The 18,244-nt window shown below is 41.7% G+C and overlaps 1 protein-coding gene across 6 annotated transcripts in view; it reads left to right on the top strand.

Moving 5' to 3' along the window:
- AAK1 (AP2 associated kinase 1) overlaps positions 1 to 18,244 on the top strand; it is a 246,166-nt gene that overhangs the window by 104,933 nt on the left and 122,989 nt on the right. For all 6 annotated transcript variants that reach the window (XM_036752566.1, XM_036752567.1, XM_036752565.1 and 3 more), the window contains exons 3-4: positions 3,148 to 3,256; positions 10,238 to 10,380. In XM_036752566.1, the coding sequence (XP_036608461.1) occupies positions 3,148 to 3,256; positions 10,238 to 10,380 (252 nt within the window). The remainder of the gene's footprint in view (positions 1 to 3,147; positions 3,257 to 10,237; positions 10,381 to 18,244) is intronic.

The raw sequence follows: 18,244 nt of genomic DNA, 5'->3' as shown, positions 1-18,244 counted from the left end.
TCTGTCTGCCTATGTTTCCTCATATAAAATGGGGACAATTTTGGCTTTGTTTCTTCTTTCTCATGACTCACTGCATTGATCATGGTTCTTCTTTACAACTTGACTATTGTCTAAATATGTTTAACGCGAAGGTATATGTAGAACATATATCAGATTCCATGCCGTCCTGGAGGGAGAGGAGGAAGGGGAAGAAAATTTGGAACTCAAAAACCTGTGGAACTGAGTGCTGTAAACTAAAAATAAAAAAAAAAATTAAATAAAAAATAAATAAAATGGGGACAATAATAACTCCTACCTTCCAGGGTTATCATGATGATCAGATGAAATGATATTTGTTTGACACTTCGCAAACTTTAAATTGCCATGTAAATGCTAGCTACTACTATTGGTCTTCCTCCTGGCTCTTGCCCAAGCAGTTTTTCCCTCGTTCTCTTCTTCAATCGCCTCTTTCCACTAGGTCCTTAAAAATCCTTCATTTGACACTGCCAAGCTTGGTTCTAGATCTTTCTTCCCTTTTACTGCCCAACTCCTAGAAAGACCTGTCCATTAGAATGTACCCTCCTCAAGGACAAGTACTGTTTTTGCCTTTCTTGGTACTTTCAGTGTTTAGTGAAGTGTCTCACTCATAGCAAGCACTTAACATGTGGGTCTTAATTGACCAGCTGGCTTCTCTTCCTTACCTCCCCCCTCATTTGCCAACTCCTTGTACATAGGCTCATGACCCTACCACCCCACAGAAACCTCTAAACAAGGTTACTAGATTTCTCGTAACTGCTAAATCCAGTGGCCTTTTCTCAGGAATACTTGACCTTTCTGTCCACTATCCCTACCCTTTTACTTCTTTTCTATATATTCTCTTTCCTTGACTTTAATGATACTACTTTCTACTTATTCTCCTTCTACTTAACCAACCATTTCTTTTCATTCTCCAGAAGCTTTGGGCTGAATTTAATACGATGAAATTCAGTAGGGATCACTGTAAATAGTCTTGCACCTGGGTACAACAAAATCAACTTCATAAGTATTAGATGAGAGCAACAGGGTTAGGTAGCAGTTCTGAAAAATATCTAGGAGTTCTAGTGGACTTGAAAGTTTAATAGGAGTTTGAAATGTGATACAGCAACCATTGGTTGAATTAAGAGGGCGATAGCTACCACACAGAGAGTGATGACAATCAGACTGTAGTCTCTCCTTGTCAGACCTCATTTGGAATATTGTGTTCATTTCTAGCCACTACAGTTTAAAAAGGACATTGAGAAACTGGACGGTTTCCAGGGGAAGACATGCAGAATGGGAAGAGCCTTGAGTTATGACATATAAGTTGAAGGAACTGGACAGATTTAGCCTGGAGAAAAGAAGAGTCAGGGGAATACATGATAGTTGTCTTCAGACACTTGAAGGGCTGTCATGGGATCATGGCAGAAGGGATCAGACTTGTTCTATTTGGTGCAAGGCAGCAGAAACAGGAGTCATGAGTGGAAGTTGCAAAGAAGCAGATTTAGGCTTGATATCCAGAAAAACCTAGTAGAGTGGAGATTTAGAGTAGAGATTTTGAGTTAGAGGGAGAAGGTGACTGTCAACTGAATTTGTGAAGAGAGGGCTTAGGAGACAGACTTCATGAGAGGTGGCAGCTTTGAGGAGCTCTGAGAAGTTTCAGAGAGGAACCTCTGAGAGGTTCCTCAACGTAATGGGAATTTTGTTTCAATTCATGAACATTTTTTAAGCATCTGCTATTTTATAAAGGCAGAAGCAGCTTTATATAGTGAAAGAGGTTACCTTAACGTCAGGGAGATCTGAGTTCAAGTCTTGCCTTTGGTAATTGTCTATTGAACAAATGCCCTTTAACAACAAGTGGAGATATATCTGCAGTGTCAGTTTGTCTCTCCATAAACAAGTTTATGACATACAAGGATAAATTGAAGGAAATAGATTTAGCCTGGAGAAAAGAAGATTCGGGGGAATAGTGGTTTTTGGATATTTGAAGTGCTGTCATGGGGAGAAGGGATCAGATTTGTTCTGTTTGACTCCAGGGAGCAGAAGATGCTCAAGAAATGAAATGAAATTCCCATTAGCCTGAAGCACTTGGAGTTTCCCAAAGGTGCTGCCTCTCTGATGATGCCTTCCTTCTACGCCGCCCACACTCATTTTGCAGTCACCCTCTTCTGACTCAGAAGCACAGATTCTGAGAGTTGGCCATCTACTCTACCCATGTATAAAAGGAATCTCCACTGAAACATAAACAAAAGGCAGTCCACCAGCTCTTGCTTGAAGACTTCTAAGTTGGATAAACCCATCACCAGCGGCTCAGGGCAAGTCATTGAACTTTTGGATAGAGTAGATACATATTCCCCCAAATCTTCTTTTCTCCACTCTAAATCTGTCCAGTTCCTTCAACTTATCCTTGTATGTTATAAACTTGTTGGTGGAGTGATGAATTGTCATTACAGATAGAGATCCCAGGTACAAGTTATACCTTTGATATATACTGACTGACCCTGGGAAAGTTACTTAACACTAGGATGTAGAATAGTTGCCCATCTGCTTTGTTAGTAAGCATTTCCCCACTGGGAGGTTCCGGCACTAAGGAAATCTCAGGTCTAACTCCTCACCATTTCCCCCTAGCCCCCAAATACATAAGGCAGTGTGCTAGGGATATAGACAAAATGAATGAAAAAAAAAAAGCCCTTGCTCCTAAGGAATTAACACTGTATTAGCAATGATCCAGGTAAACAAATATGATTTGAGGAGGCAGAGAGCGCTGACCTAGGCTTACCCCAGTGCCTCAGCTGACCCTTGAAGAAAGGGAAGGATTCTAGGAGCATCTTCCAAGCATGGTGGGTGGCAGTGGGGAAATCTGTACAAATATTGCCATAGAGGGAGACGGAATTCCCTCTCTGAAAATGGAAGGTAATTTTGCTGGAACAGAGGTTACATGAAGGCAATCCAATGTGAAATGAGTCTGGAATGGTTCTTGTGAGTTGTGAAGTATTAAATGTCACTTTTTATCCTAGAGACAATGGCAAGCAATTGAAGATTTTGAACTGGAGTGTCAGTTCACGGGTCAGACCCAGGCTTTAGGAATACTTTCTGATCTTAGACTTTCCCTTTAAGAGAGAAGTACCTAACATGTATTTCTTGTGTTCACAGAGGGACCTGTCAGGACACAAGAACATTGTTGGCTACATCGATTCTAGTATCAACAATGTGAGCAGTGGTGATGTGTGGGAAGTTCTAATTCTCATGGATTTTTGCCGAGGTAAGTGTGCATACAAAGTGTACCTGTGGTGATTTCCATGGCATTTTGTTGGCCAAAGGCTTGCTGATGTCTTTGCTAATCATGCTGTTATCCCTGGCTTAAAGGTCAAGCAGGGGATCCAGAAGGTCAGGAGATGACTTTCAGTTCTCAATTATACAGTTTTGACAAATAACAGTGGCAAAAACATCACAAAAAATCATCTCTCATAGATGTGTGTCTGAGCTGGAGGCAGTGTTGCATAGTAGAAAGAATATTGGACTTAAAATTACTTGGTTCAAATCCTGCCTGTGATACTTCCTAGATATATAATCGTGGCAAGCCACCTAAACACTGTAAGCCTCAGTTTCCTCATATAGTCTTTGCTTCACAAGGATTGTGAAAATTTAATGAGATAATGTATTTAAAGTGCTTCGCACATTTTCAAGTTCTGTGTAGACGTCCATTTTGATGATGCTGATCATGGTGATCGTGTCGACTTGCCTTCTGTCTACCCTGTATATTAATTAGCAGAAAAGTCACTTTACATATTTGTCAAGGGATCATAGATCTGGAGCTAGAATGGACTTTATAGTTTATCTAAATCAGCCCCCTCAATTTACAGGTGAATTAATTGAGGGCTAGAGAGGTTAGGTGACTTGGCCAAATTTACATAGGTAATAAGTAAAACTAGAATTCAAACTCAGATCTTGTGACTTCCAAGTTCAACACTCTTTCCACTAGACCAAGGCTATTCCCTCGTGAGAAAATCAGGTATCTAGTCAGTGTTTTATATTTGATTCCATTCTGTAATTTATTCTGTTCTGCAGTTGCCTAAGCCATGTTTCTCTTTCTCTGAGTTAAATTCAGAAGTTAATGAGTCCAGAAGCTCCATTTTCCTTTCTGAGTTAAGTTTAAAAGTTAAGCTTCCCTATAAACCACTCTAATTGAAAGAAAACCATTATCTCCGTACCACTAGCTGCCCTTGTACAATTAGAAGAAATCTGTTATCCTTGGAAGGTGCAGGTGGATGCTAGGGAATCTGGTCTGTTATCTCTGCAACACTGACTGTCCTTCAAGAAAGTCTGGTCTCTTGTCACTGTGACATTAACGAGCCACCCAGGTGGACACCACCAATGAACTTTCAATCCATAGAGACAAGATGGAAGGAGGGGTTGTTGCTAGCCCTGCATTCTACACTTCCATCTATGACATTTCAGACTTTGGAACCAATCATTTTGTTTTCCATCTGTGATGTATCCTGTTCTTTGTTCTCTTGTGCTTCCCAAAACTATATGAAAGCTAGTATGCCCCACCTCTTGGTCTTTTTTGGCTGACTGAGGAGCTGAAAAAACCCATTTTATTGGTAACTGCTAGCCTTAGCAATAAATTGAATGTGCTTAGAACTTTGTGCCTTGGTTTGCCTTAATTTCAATGGGTGACACTAAGTCTTCTTTAAAAAGTGCTTTCCTCACAATAGCCTTCTGAGCTGGATAGCTCAACTATTTTTATCCCCATTTTGCAGAGGAGATAATTGAGGCTCATAGAAGTTAATTGACTTGCTTAGAGTCATGCTGCCAGCAACTGGCAGAATCAGAACTTAAACTCAGGTTTTCTGACTGCCAGTCTTGTGTTCCCTACACTCAACCCCAGCTGCCACTCAGAATTATTCTGGTTCAGAAAGAAGACCTAAGATTTCTGTCCTTTGGAGCTCCTGCTGAGCTATAGGCTATAATTTCCAGTAATTCCCTGTCCTGGCCCTGATTTTTATCAGTGACTTGGACGAAGATATAAATGGGAGGCTTATCAGGTTTGCAGATGACATAAAGCAGAGCGGGTGTGCCAACTCTGGATGACAGAACCAAGATCCATAAATATCCTGACAGGCTGGAACAAGGGGCTGAATCAAGCCAAATGAAAAGGAATAGAGCTAAATGTAAAATCTTTCATTTGGGTTCCAGAAATCAACTGTATGAGTGCAGGCTGGAGGGAGATATAGTTTCAAGGCATTTCCTATGAAGAAGGGTGTGGAGAATATAGGGCAGTGGAAGCTCAGTGTGAATTTTCAGAGTAAGGTAGATACTCCAAGAGCTGGAATGATCTTGGATTATATTATATATTAATAAAAGGATAATATCCAGAAGAAAGAAGGGGAGGGCCCACTGTACTGGGCCTCTGGTGCAGGTCAGACCACATTCAGTTTGATTCAATAAATAAAAAGATGTTTCAACTATGTATAAAGCTCTATTCTAGCATGTAGGAGAGCAAATTATATTCACATAGATTAATAAATAGAAGGTAATTTCAGGAGGGACAGAGGATTATTTCGGTTAGTCAGTTAATAAATAGTTATTAAACACCTACACTGTGCCAGGCACTGTACTAAGTGCTAACATTTCAAATACACATATAAACAGACAGGTCCTCGTCCTCAAGGAGCTTACCATCTAATGGAGGAAGACAACAACACACAAAAAATGGAAAACCAGGGTAGGAGGCATAATGGAGAAGCCTATGAGAGTGTATAGCTGGTGGGAAATGGAGGAAGACTATAAGGAGCCCCTCCTTACATGGAGGCAATTGAAGCTGATGGCCTTGTCCTCTAGTCGGAGGGTCCAATCAGAGTGGTGAGATGTGAGTACCAAGGCAGATCGAATCTCACAGGATAATGAGGTTTTCCAACAGGGAAGAAAGTCAGGATAAAGAAGTCCGAAAGCAGCAAAGCTGATGGAAAATGAGGGAACAACTGGAGGGCTCAGAGTGGGCTTCATGTAGTAGGGGTCACCTGAGATGAGTCTTGAAGGAAGCCAGGAATTCTAAAAGATGAAGCAGAAATTTGGAGGGTTCACCTTAGTTCTTTCCCTGCCGTTTTAAGAGGGCGACTGATATGGGCAGCAAAGATTATGAGGGAATTGGACACTTTTATCTTTTAGGCAGATTGGGGGAGAAAGCATGTGTGTACATTTTAGGCAGAGTTTGAAAATTTCTGTCCCTTGTGTTTCAAAGCTAGGTGGTGTGATAGATCGAGCTCTGGACCTGGAGCCTAGGAAGTCTGGTCTCAGATATTTATTGGCTGTGTGATCCATGGCAAATCACTTAACTTCCCTTTACTGCCTCAGTTTCCTCATCTGTAAAGCGAGAACACTGATAGCACCTTTCTGGTTATGAGGATAAGATGAGGTAACACTTGCTAACCTCAAAGCCTTCTCTAAATCATGGCTGTTATCATTATTATTTAAAAACTGTTCCTCCGGGGTCTACTCGAAGTCTGTAACCTCTGGGACTGTTCGTATAATAAATAACTCCTCGATCTGGTAGGAGAGGGGAACAGACATTTATTAGACCTACTATGTGCCAAGCCCTGTGCTAAGTGCTTTACAAATATCATCTCACTTGATCCTTACAACAACTCCAGGAGGTAGGTGCTGTTATTTTCACCATTTTTTTTGTACAGTTCAGGAAACTGAGGCAGACAGAGGTTAAGTGACTTGCCTAGTGTCAAATTGATATTAAGTGTCTGAGGTAGGATTTGAACTCAGATCCTTTTAAGGCTAGGTCCAGCACTCTATTTACTGTACCACCTAGTTGCTAGGAGTATGCTAGAGCAGAAAATTGTTGCTGGATTTAGAGTTAGAGGAACCTGGGTTAAAATCTCAGTTTTGCCATTTTCCTAGCCTGGGCCACATCACTTAACCTCTCTGAGCCTCAGTTTTCTCATCTATGAAATGAGGGGTTGGGCTCAATTCATCATCATTCTGTGATCTTTGATCCTCTCGCCTGGCAAGCATCCTGACAGAAAAAAAATGCTTTGTCAAAGATAATAATAACAAAAGTAACCCCTATTGATATGGTGCACCGTGTTCACTTCTCTGCTTGACGGCCCTTTATGTAAGTCATTTGTTGTTGGGATTCTCCATGACCCCATTTGGGGTTTTCTTGGCAGAGATACTAGAGTGGTTTGCCATTTCCTCCTCCAGCTCCTTTTACAGATGAGGAAACCGAGGCAAACAGCGTTAAGCGACTTATCCAGACTCACACAGCTAGTAAGTGTCTGAGGCTGGATTTGAACTCATCAGAAAGATGAGTCTTCCTTACTCCAGGCCAGGTGCTGTATCCACCGCACCACCTAGCTGTCTCCACGTAGGTCAAGCATGAGGATAATTTGCAGGAACTAAAGCTATTTAGTCTAGAAAAGGGAAAAAAAATTTGAACTATTTAAAACAACTAGACAGTATAAATAGGTGGGAATATTGCTATGGCATAGAAAACGATTTGTTAGACTTGGAAAAAATCTGGAAAGACTTGGATTTATAAAGGAAGAGGTTATCTACCCTCAGAGAAATGGGATAAATAAGTACAGTGTGGTCTTACATAGACGCATGTGAATGTATATGTCTATATATGACTATGATTATCGATATGAAAGTATGTATGTACATATGTATGTGTGTATATGTATATATGCATATTTTGTGCGTATATGTATATATGAATATATGCGGGAAAGGAAGGGGGAAAAAAGAACAAAGTAAAAAGTGCACAGTAGGGAACAAAAGAAAATTTACAAAGAAGCAAAGAAAAGATGGACAGCTCTCAACATAATGTGTAGTATTAATTATATAGGCTTTTCTTGAAATGGAAATTTATTGCTATGTATTTTGAATCCTCTTTCATGTTCTGCTATGCGTGGCAATGCTTTTTTCCCCCTTTTCTTATTTTGTATTATTTTAGTTTTAGTATTTAAGTTTGTTTCTTTTTTCTTTTCTTATTTTGTATTTAAGTTTAAAATTAAAAAATTTACAAATAAAAAAAGAGAAAAACCAATGATGGCTTGATCAGTGCCTTTAAGTATTTGTCAGGCTATCATGTGGGTGAAGGATTCCACTTGACTCAAGGGTAGAAGAAGTAGCAATGGATGGGAATTAGGGGGAGGCAGATTTCATTTCCGTAAGAGTTAGAAATATCTAGAAATTGAAAGCTGGCAAGTTTGTTGTTATTCTGAAAGCCAGGCTATATTACCTCATCCTGGTAATGTTGTGGGAGAGGCATTAATGAAATCCATAGATAATCCTCAAACCTCATTTTAACCATTGGTATATGTTGGGGGAAGGGGGAAGAGCATTGAGTTGAAAATCACAGAACCTAAATTTGAATTGTGGTTCTGCCTTGAGATATTTTGAGATCTTAATTCTGTCAAGCAGGCCAGGCAATCAGTACTCCTTTTTAGACTTGTATAGCATTTGAAATGTTGGTATGTCTGCATCCAAATCATTGATAAAAATGGTGAACAGAATGACTCATCAGTTTTGTGACCTTGGACAACTCACTCTTCTCTGGGCCTCAGTTTTCTCTTCTGTAAAATTAAGTGATTGGACAGATGGCCCCATAGGTCCCTCCTAGCTCAAATCTCAGATCCTGTGATCCCCTGTTATCAAATTATTTTTTCAAAACTATCACTGAATTTGATGAATTTCATCACTTTTTCCCTAATTCATTTTTGGTGGAGGAGCCAATAAGCCCTGAATTGTCCAAAAGAGAGTCCGTGGGAGTAACCAGAGCTCTGGATAATCCCCAAATGATTATCTAGTATCAAGGAGGCAGATTTTAGCTTAATATTAGGAAGAACTTTGGCACAAGAGGAGTTGTCTAAAAATGGAGACTGCCCTGTTTATCATTGAATCATAGCTTGAGAGCTGGAGGAGACTCAGAGGCCTCCTAGTCCAGCCCTCTTATGTTTGATGGACATGTCTCTGTCCCTGGAAGTGATGGAGCACCAGTCAGGAATGTTGAGAGGGGACTGCTGCACGGGAGAGAAGGCTGGACTGGGCGAGGTCCGAGGCTGCTTCCAACTTGGAGATTCTAGGATCGGTATCTATAACATGGGTGATGTTGTCAACCGAGGGATTAAACGGAGAGAGGTGACCCTGCCGGGATGAAAACGAGAGTGCCCTTCCCTCAGCAGCCCAACAGGAGGAAGCATTGAAGGGAGACTCCATTGAACACTCTTGTTGTTCGGAGGGTTTGATTCCCTGGCCCCTCTGTTGTAAGCAGCCAGCTGCACAGTCTCCCCATAATTCTGCTGCTTTGCAATGACTGTATCTGCCACCTACACTTTTCAATGACAGATGCTTGAGAAATGAATCCATAATCATAGCCAATTCTCAATTATCTCCACCCGTGATGAGCAAAGACAATGGATATAAACAAAACCCACAGATCCTTCTCAAACCTCATTTTAACCATTGACTCCAACCACTTCCATCAGGCATTTCCCCCCCCCCCCCCCAAGCTGTGTCTGAATTTGGCCATTGTCACCATCTCCTCCTCTCCTGTTCCTTTTTGGTGAAGAGGATAATGAGCCTTGAAATGTTCCGAAGGCAACCAGTGGGGAATAACTAGGGGGTCTGGATAATCTAAAAATGAGAGACAGTTCCTGGGAAATCAAGAGTTCCAGCTGTGCCTCTAATGGCATTTCATTTCCGCAGGGCAAACAGCTGGCAGTAAAGCCAAGGAGAACACGTGTCATTCCTCGTGATATATAGCATCATAGCTTCATAGACTTAGAACTGGAAGGAGCCTTTGAGACCATCTAATTGAACACCCCCCACCCCGTTTTATGGAAGAAGAAATTGAAGCCTGGGTAAATTAAATGGCTTGCCTAAAATAAGCAGCCAAGCTGGGATTAGAACCCAGGTCCTTCAGGCACATCCTTTCACTCCAAATCTGTTATTTTTTAGGTTGTGTCAGTATCTGTCTAAATGGAAGGAGTGTTTTTTTTTTCTTTTAGTTCATTGCAGAAGGCAGTGCAGTGGAACAAGCCTTGGACTGGGTGTCACAGGGTCACTTTTCAAAGGACCATATGCCAATCATTTCACCTCTCTGGACCTCAGGGTTCCTTCTCGGTGAAATGAGGTGATCGGGCTACATGATCTTTCTGTGAGGTTTCTTTCCGCTTGAAAATGCTGTGACTCTAATTGTATCACCCTCCCCTCTTTTCTCTGCCAGGAGGTCAAGTGGTGAACTTGATGAACCAGCGTTTACAGACGGGCTTCACGGAGAATGAAGTGCTACAGATATTCTGTGATACCTGTGAGGCTGTCGCCCGCCTTCATCAGTGCAAGACACCCATCATCCACCGGGATCTGAAGGTAAGAGGCCAGTCAGTCCACCGGCAGAGATTCACTAAGCTCTCATCCCATATCCTTCACTGCGGTAGGCAACTGGGGAGGAAGGGCAGAAGGGTATGATGTGATGCCTCCATTCAAGTTGCTTCTTTTGTAGTCTAGAAGACAACACACACACACACACACACACGCACGCACGCACGCACGCAGACATACATACACACAGAGTCTTGGATACTTCTTACCTGTGTGTCCAGGACCAAGTATTTTTCCTCAAGTTTTGTGACTCTTCCTTTCTAAAGCTGGAGTCGTCCTTCAAGGCTTAGCAATTCCGGCTCCCCAAGGCCAGTCACACAGTGGAAGGAACACTGATTTACAGTGAAGGGGTCTGGTTTCAAATAATGACTACACGCTGAGCACATTGTGTGACCCGGGACAAGTCACTTTCCTTCTGTGGGCCCTCATTTCCTCCTCTGTACAAGTTGGGGGTTGAATGACCTGGCTTCTGTGATTCCTTCTTGCTATAAAACTATAAAGTCACACCTGTCTCCCAGAATTATAGTGAGGATCGAATGAGAAAACCTATAAAGCTTTATGCCAACCTTCATTGTTATACAAATGCTAGTTATCACTATTCCCTAAAATTAACATGAAATAGCTAGACAAGCACAAAGCAGCTTTTAATCCAATGCTAAATATGTAACGATAATAATTGGAAAAATAAGATATTTACATAATGCTTTAAGGTTTTTACAAAGCATTTTCATCATAAAATGTCCAGCAAAAAGATGAGAAAACTGATGCGCAGGGAGGTCAGCTAACTTGCCTGAGGCTGCCCAAGAAACGTGTTCAGTGAAAATGTAAACCCAGTTTCTCTGAGTCCAGATGCCATGATCTTTCTCCTGAATTACATTGCTTTTCACTTACAGAGAAGGTCAAGAGAAGGAAAGGCTCAGCACAGGATAATAGCATCAGAGATTTAAAGCTTACAGGATCCTTCGAGGTCATCTTGTCCAGCCCTTCATTTCATAGACAAGGGATCCAAGACAGGGAAGAGATGAGTGACTCGCTGAAGCTTACATGGCTCTAGAATTCAAACCCATTTCCTTTCATTTCAGATCCAATATTGTTTCTACAGTACTGTGCTGCCATAGGTGGATGTGGACAGGCAAGGCTTCATGCTGTAGGTGAAACCTTAGCTGTCCTTCAAGAAAAAATTGAATTTGCAGCTAGCCTGTGCAATGGCTGTTGGGCCTCTGGTCAGGAGACTCATCTTCCTGAGTTCAAATCTGGTCTCAGACACTTACTAGCTGCGTGACTCTGGGTGAGTCACTTAAGCCTGTTTGCCTCAGTTTCCTCATCTGTAAAAGGAGCTGGAGAATAAAATGGCAAACTGCTGCAGTATCTTTGCCAAGAAAACCCCAAATGGGGTCACGAAAAGTCAGACACGACTGAAAACGATTCAACAATAAGCAAAAATAAAGCACTTTAAGGTTTACAAAGCACTTTACATACGTTAACTCAGTTGATTCATAAAAACCCTGAAACGACTGAACAACAAGAAGAATTTGGATGGATTTAGTGAATAGGTCATTTCAATATCTCAGGCACAGAAAACTGCAAGGGAAAGAGTAAAGGTAGTATTAAATATTGGTGTGGGGGGAGGTACAGTGTGTATTGCCCTGACTGGAGCAGAGATTTTGTCATTGAGGGAATAGCGGGAGAGGAGCTTAGACAGGTAGGATAGGGCAAAGATGTAGAGGTCTTTCACTGCCAGGAAGGGAAGTTGTAGAGGAACTTGAATGCGGAATGCAGTGTGGACTTTAGTCTGAGGACAGCAGGGCACTACCAAAGAGTTCTGAGCAAGCCCTATTGGTGGGATAGAAAGAGCGCTAGACTGTGGGCAGAAGCGCTGGCCTTGCATCAAACTTCTAACACTTAAGAGCTCTGAGACAATGGGCATGTCACTTAAAAGCCTCAGCGGCCTCCTGTAAAATGCAGATGATAATATTTGTGCCCCTGTCCTCACAGCATTGGTAGCGAGGCTGAGGTTTTGACGGGAGGCATGTGAGTTATCTTTTTGTAGGTTTTTTGGAGAGTGGAGGCTGAGGTTTTGCCTTGTTTCACCTTTATTTTTCCAGTGCCAAGCTCAGTGCCTTGCATATAGAAGCACTTAATAAATATTTGTTCGTTTGGATTGGATTGGGGAATGACATTTTGGAGACAAACAAGGCACAGACATTAAAATCCAGAACACCAGTGGTAGCCTTGCTGAATGAATTGACTCAGCTGCTTCATCTGGAGGGCTGGTGATACGCAGTTCATATTAGTATCTCCCCATGACCCTTCTTCCTCACCCAACCCCCACCCAAGAGAGGAGCTTTTCTTTGGGCTTAGATGAGGAAATCTGCCTTCCCAGGAGGCTGTCTGTCTGCAGCACAGGCTTGCTTAATCTGCAGAGAGGGCTTTGAATCCTCATTATTCTCTGCCTACAGGTTGCAGGGGTGGAGGGAGGATGTGGGACAGGATAGAGAGAGGAGAGATGTGCCTCACTTTCCCTTTCCCTAAATTTTAATTTGAGAATAAATACCTTTCATCAACAGGACATTGGCATAAGCCTCTTAGAAGAGGAAGTCGCCTGTATTGACTTCCTAGAGGAAGTCACCTGTATTGCAAATTTAGAATCGTCATTGTCATCATAATAGCTCATATTTCTTCAGCACTTTTAAAGCTTAGCAGGATGCTTTCATTGCCACATCTTTGTGAAATAGAAAGTTGGCAGTATGATTATCCCCATTTCACAGATGAGGAAGCTGAGTTCATTCACCTGGGACTCAGACCTCCCCAGGTTCTGACACAAGACCCCTGCTGTTCCCACTGTACCACTCTGCTCCTCTACATGAAAGGCATCTTAGGAGATCATTTGATCCAATACATCCCCTGGGCCCTTGCCTTTTACAGATAAGGAAAGTGGGGACCCACAGAGGGGAAGTAATTGGCCTGAGTTTCCAACGGCTACTCTTGACTGAAGCCAGCTAGCACTCAAGCTCAGGGCTACTCATTTCCTAGTCCAATGATCAATTTCCTTCCTTGTTTATTCCAGTAGTATTTGTAAGATCTCATTTATTCCACATTGTTGGTAAGTGAACTATTGCGGTTTTGAATTTTCCACATAATTGAAATTTGTTAAACAATGAAAATTTTGTATTAAGAGCTCACTGTTAAGATTGTTTTATTGATGAATTAAAGGACCTATAAATGTTTATTATTTGTGCTGAACTGTAAATTGGTGATACCCTGGGGGATGAATTAGAGGGCCTATAAATGTTTATTATTGTACTGAACTGTAATCTGGTGATACCCTAGGGGAAATTGAAATATGTAGGACAGTTTGTCACTAAATTGCCCGATACTTACGGGCTTTCTTAGTTTTCATGTCTATTTTCTATTTTTTTCTATCTGTTGGGATGTCAGCTTTCACTTCTTGCTGTTCTCAGTGTGGTTAGCTCAATCCTCTTTCTCCCCACCTTCCCATTTCATGGAATAACAAATGGAATTTTAGAGTTGAAAAGGAAGAACTTCAAAGGTCACATAGGCCAGTTGATACTTAGATGGTAAACCCTCTCTACCACATCACCTTCAAGTGGTCATCCCACTTCCAGCTTAGGACCTGCAGTAGTTGGGAATGCTCCTCTTCTCTCTACTCTATCCTTCTTGCCTTGAACAGCTCCAATTTTTTGGAAGTTTTCTCCTAACTTCAACTGAAATCTGAGCAAAACAAGCTTAATCCGTCTTGTACAAGAAAACCCTCTAAATTGAACAGCTATCATGACTTGGTCTTATCTTACCCGGGGTTTTCAACAAATCATGATATGGCCTGATTTTGCAAGCTCCTCATCACTCTGGTTGCTCTCCTCTGGATATGCCCCAGGCTTTCAGTGAATGCTCCTTTTAAAAGGTGATGCTCATAACTGGACGCAGTGTTCCAGGTGTGGTCTGACTGGGGCAGAGTACAGAAGGACCAGTCTAAGATTCCACTGGATTTTTTCATCATCACATGACAATGCTGACTTTGGCCTGCAATTTCAGGGCCGTTTACACATGAGATGTTGGCTAGTCTCATCTTATTCATCCTATTCTTGTGCAGATGATTATTTTTTTTAACCTAAATGCCATTTGGATTTGCATTTGCCCCTATTACATTTCACCTTGTTAGTAGCAACCTACTGTTCCAGCCTGTTAAAATCTTTTTTGGATACTGATTTTGACATCTAATGTAATATTCCTTTCAATTTTGAGTCATCTTCAAATTTGATAAGCAAGTTGGCCATGCTCTCATCCGGATCCTTGATAAACATATTACACCAGGGACTGACCTCTCTGGCATTTCATTAAGGACCTTATTTCACGTTATCGGTAATCTGTTAATTACCACTCTTTGGGCCTGGTCACTTAGCTGGTTCCAAATCTGCTTAACTGCACTCTCATTAGGACCACAGCTCTTCTTCTTATCCACAAGAATAAACACTGTGAGAGATGTTGTCAGACGCCATCCTGAAGTCCAGTTCTGTGCTATCTGTAGCATTTTGAGAATCATGATGATTCCTGATCTACTAATCTAATAACCCTGTTGATTAAGAAAATGAAGTTAGTTTGGCTTCAATTAGAGAATCAATAAACATTTCATAAGCAACTACAGGGCAGTGGTGCAGTAGATAGAGCGCTAGTCCTGAAGTCAGAAGACTCATGAGTTAAAATTTGGCTTCAGACATGTACTAGCTGTAAGATCCTGGGCAAATCATTTTACCCTATTTGCCTCAGTTTCCTCATCTGTAAAATGAGCTGGAGAAGGAAATGGCAAAGCACTCCAGTATCTTTGCCAAGAAAACCTCAAATGGGGTCATAAAGAGTTGTGAAAAATGACAGAACAAACTGAAAGCACCTACAGTGTTCTAGGCATTGTGCTAATCTCTGAGGATACGAAGAAAGACAAAAGCAGTTCTTGCCCTCTAGGAGCTGACGCTGTGGTGGGTGAGGTAGCATGTATATAAATATGTACATATAAGGTCTGTAGAGTGGAGTGAAGTTACTGTGAGAGGGGAAGGCTTTGACAGCTGGAAGAACCCAGAAACACCTGCTGAATGTGGCATTTGAGCTTAATCTTGGAGGATGCCAAGATTCTAAGAAGTAGAGGTGAAGAAGAAGAACATTCCAGGCATGAGAGACAACCGGTTCAAAGTCAAGGAGTGGAGAAATGGATCAAGATGGAGGGTCATTCATGATGAATAATGAGTAGACCCATGTGGCTGGATGTGGAATACATGGAAGGGACACATATGAGGGAAGGGACTATATCATGAAAAGCTTGAAATGCCAAACAAAGGACTTAGTATTTGATCCTGCAGATGTTAAGGGGGACCAAGTAGTTTGAGTGGAGGAGTGACATGGTCAGACCTGCTTATTGAAGAGCAACCGTTTGTTGGCCAACTATAGTTGACAGATTCTAATAGATGGAGACCTGAAGGAGAGTGATCAATTAGAAGGCCATTGGAGTCGTCCAGGCAAGTGATAAAGGCCTGAACTAGGGTGTTGGCAAGATTTTTTATTCCTAAATCCATGCTTCCTTTTGGAGATCACACCTCTTTCTATCTGCTTAAAAATCATCTCTTTCCTAATCCATTCTAGAATTTTTTAATGAAATAGATGCCAAATTCACTGGCCTATAGCTTGAATGATCCTCCCTTTTATGAAAATTAAGATGATGTTTGCCTGTTTCCGTTGCTGTGGCCCTTCCTCCTTTCACTGTCATTCCTAATACACCACTATTTTGATGATTCAAATCATTAAACATTTATTAAGCTTGTACCAAATGCAAGAATCTGGACTAAGGTCCACATATGAAGAGGGATATAAAGAGAGATACAGCCCAAGCAAAGACTCTGCTCTCAGTGAACTTAGAGCTTAATGTGGGGAACGACATGAGCAGGTTCTGTATAGATTTGACACAAGGCAAAGGAACAGAAGATCTCCTGATTCATCCACTTCAGAAACATGGAGATATGAGTCTCCTATAAGAAGCCCCAAATGTGACTCTGTGAGGAAGATGGAATTATTAGCTCTTTGTAAGTGGTCTGGAGCTCAGAGTTTCCATTTTTCCACTGTCTGTGTTATAACTGACCTAAACTGCCAACCCCATTCCCTCATCTCTGTCTCATTCTGTCTTTAGCATGTTAGGCAACACAAGTTATTTTTCCACAGTGGAAGTAAAGGTTTCCTTTTCCACAGGAGAAGTAAAGGTTTCCTTCAGGCCATGTGATTGTAGGGAGGAACTTGTCTCTAGTGATGCTGAGATGGGCAGTATCTTGGGGGTGGAAGGTATAGTCTGAGTCAGTGAGGAAATCATCAGAGGGTAGTTACCTTTCTGAGTCCACTAGGGTAGGAAGACTCAGTTTGAGGTCCTTCTAGTATGGATTCCTGCCTTTGGCCTGTTGTCATTCTTATGGTATTATTCATGATTTTGCCTGGGCATTCACAGCTTGTGTGACTAGGTAACAGAGTATAGAGGAAAGAGTCCTGGACTTGGAGTCAGTAGACCTTGGTTTGAATCTCATCTTTGCTGCTATGTGACCTGTGTGGCTTGGGGCAAATTGCTTAGCATCTCTGAGCCTATACAGTTCCTTCTGGGTTGAAGTGATATCACTTCTCTGTGCCTCAGTCTTCTTCTGTAAAATAAGGATAATACTTATACTCCTTGTCAGGGCTGGTTTGAAGAAAGCCCCTTACATACCTTAACGTGCTGAGACATGTGAATTGGCTTTTCTTAGGCGATAAGGCAGAGAGTGGCATTTTGGAGAAAAATAGGATGCTGCCTTCTCATTGTTAATATCTTGTCAGCTAAAGAAAACATTTGTTTATCTGTGTGCTTCCACCCAATGGCTGTCTTCTCAAAGAATATTGGACAGTGCTATTCAAATGATTTCTCTCATTTCACCTTGGCAAGTCACCACCATGGAGGAGGGATGGAGCTCTTGACCCCAGCAGTGAGCGGATCTGGGAAAAGACTGCCTCTGTCATTAACTTCCTGTTATCATTAATTATTATCTTCATGTCATTAATTTCTGTGTCATCTCTGTGCCTCAGGTGCTTTACCTGTGAAAAGGTTGTAAAAAGCTGTGTATTAGAGTGGGTATTAGTTAATCCTTGGAGTTGGAAAGATCTCTTTCTGAGTTGTGCTTTTGATACATACTGCCTGGGACCTTAGAAAAGTTACTTATGTTCCCAAGACCCCAGGCTCTAAGACTGTAACATATAGTTGCCAGTCTGCATGAGCGGAGGGAGTTTCCACACCTGATAAAGTCCCAGATGTGATGGAGAGAGGGAAGGTGATACTGTCTTCTTCTGTTCTCAGTATCCAGAGTTGTTGTGAGTACCATGTAGGAGGAACAGTCGTGTGAAAGTACTTTGAGAAGCCAAAAGAATTCTGCAAATACAAGAAATCTTAGGGTACAACTACCCAGTGTTACAGGGATCTGGAATTACATGGGTATGCTTTCAGCTTCTCAGGAGTTGCTGTGGCTAAAATCAATCCACGACAGTGAGTTTGCCTGTCATAAGCCTTTCTACACTCCATTATGTTGGTCTTTGTAGGATACACACACAGTCCATCCACGTGCTATTACGTGGCCTTTCCAGCTTGGCAAGGTCTGCTAGAGCTTGTGCTAAGCTGACGCTGCCTTTGATAACCCAAAAGCTCCTTTCCATCATGAAATCTCCATGAAGGATTATATTTTGAGGTGCAGGATATGAGAAGCAGGACCAGGTCGAGTCCTCTAGGAGCATGAACAGGTGAGATGCTAACCACAGAATTATAGAAACTATCATGAGGATA

The sequence above is a fragment of the Trichosurus vulpecula genome, chromosome 3, assembly GCF_011100635.1.
Source record: "Trichosurus vulpecula isolate mTriVul1 chromosome 3, mTriVul1.pri, whole genome shotgun sequence".
Lineage (NCBI taxonomy): Eukaryota > Metazoa > Chordata > Mammalia > Diprotodontia > Phalangeridae > Trichosurus > Trichosurus vulpecula.
Note: the sequence above shows the minus strand (reverse complement) of the source record. Positions and strands in the feature narration are given on the sequence as shown.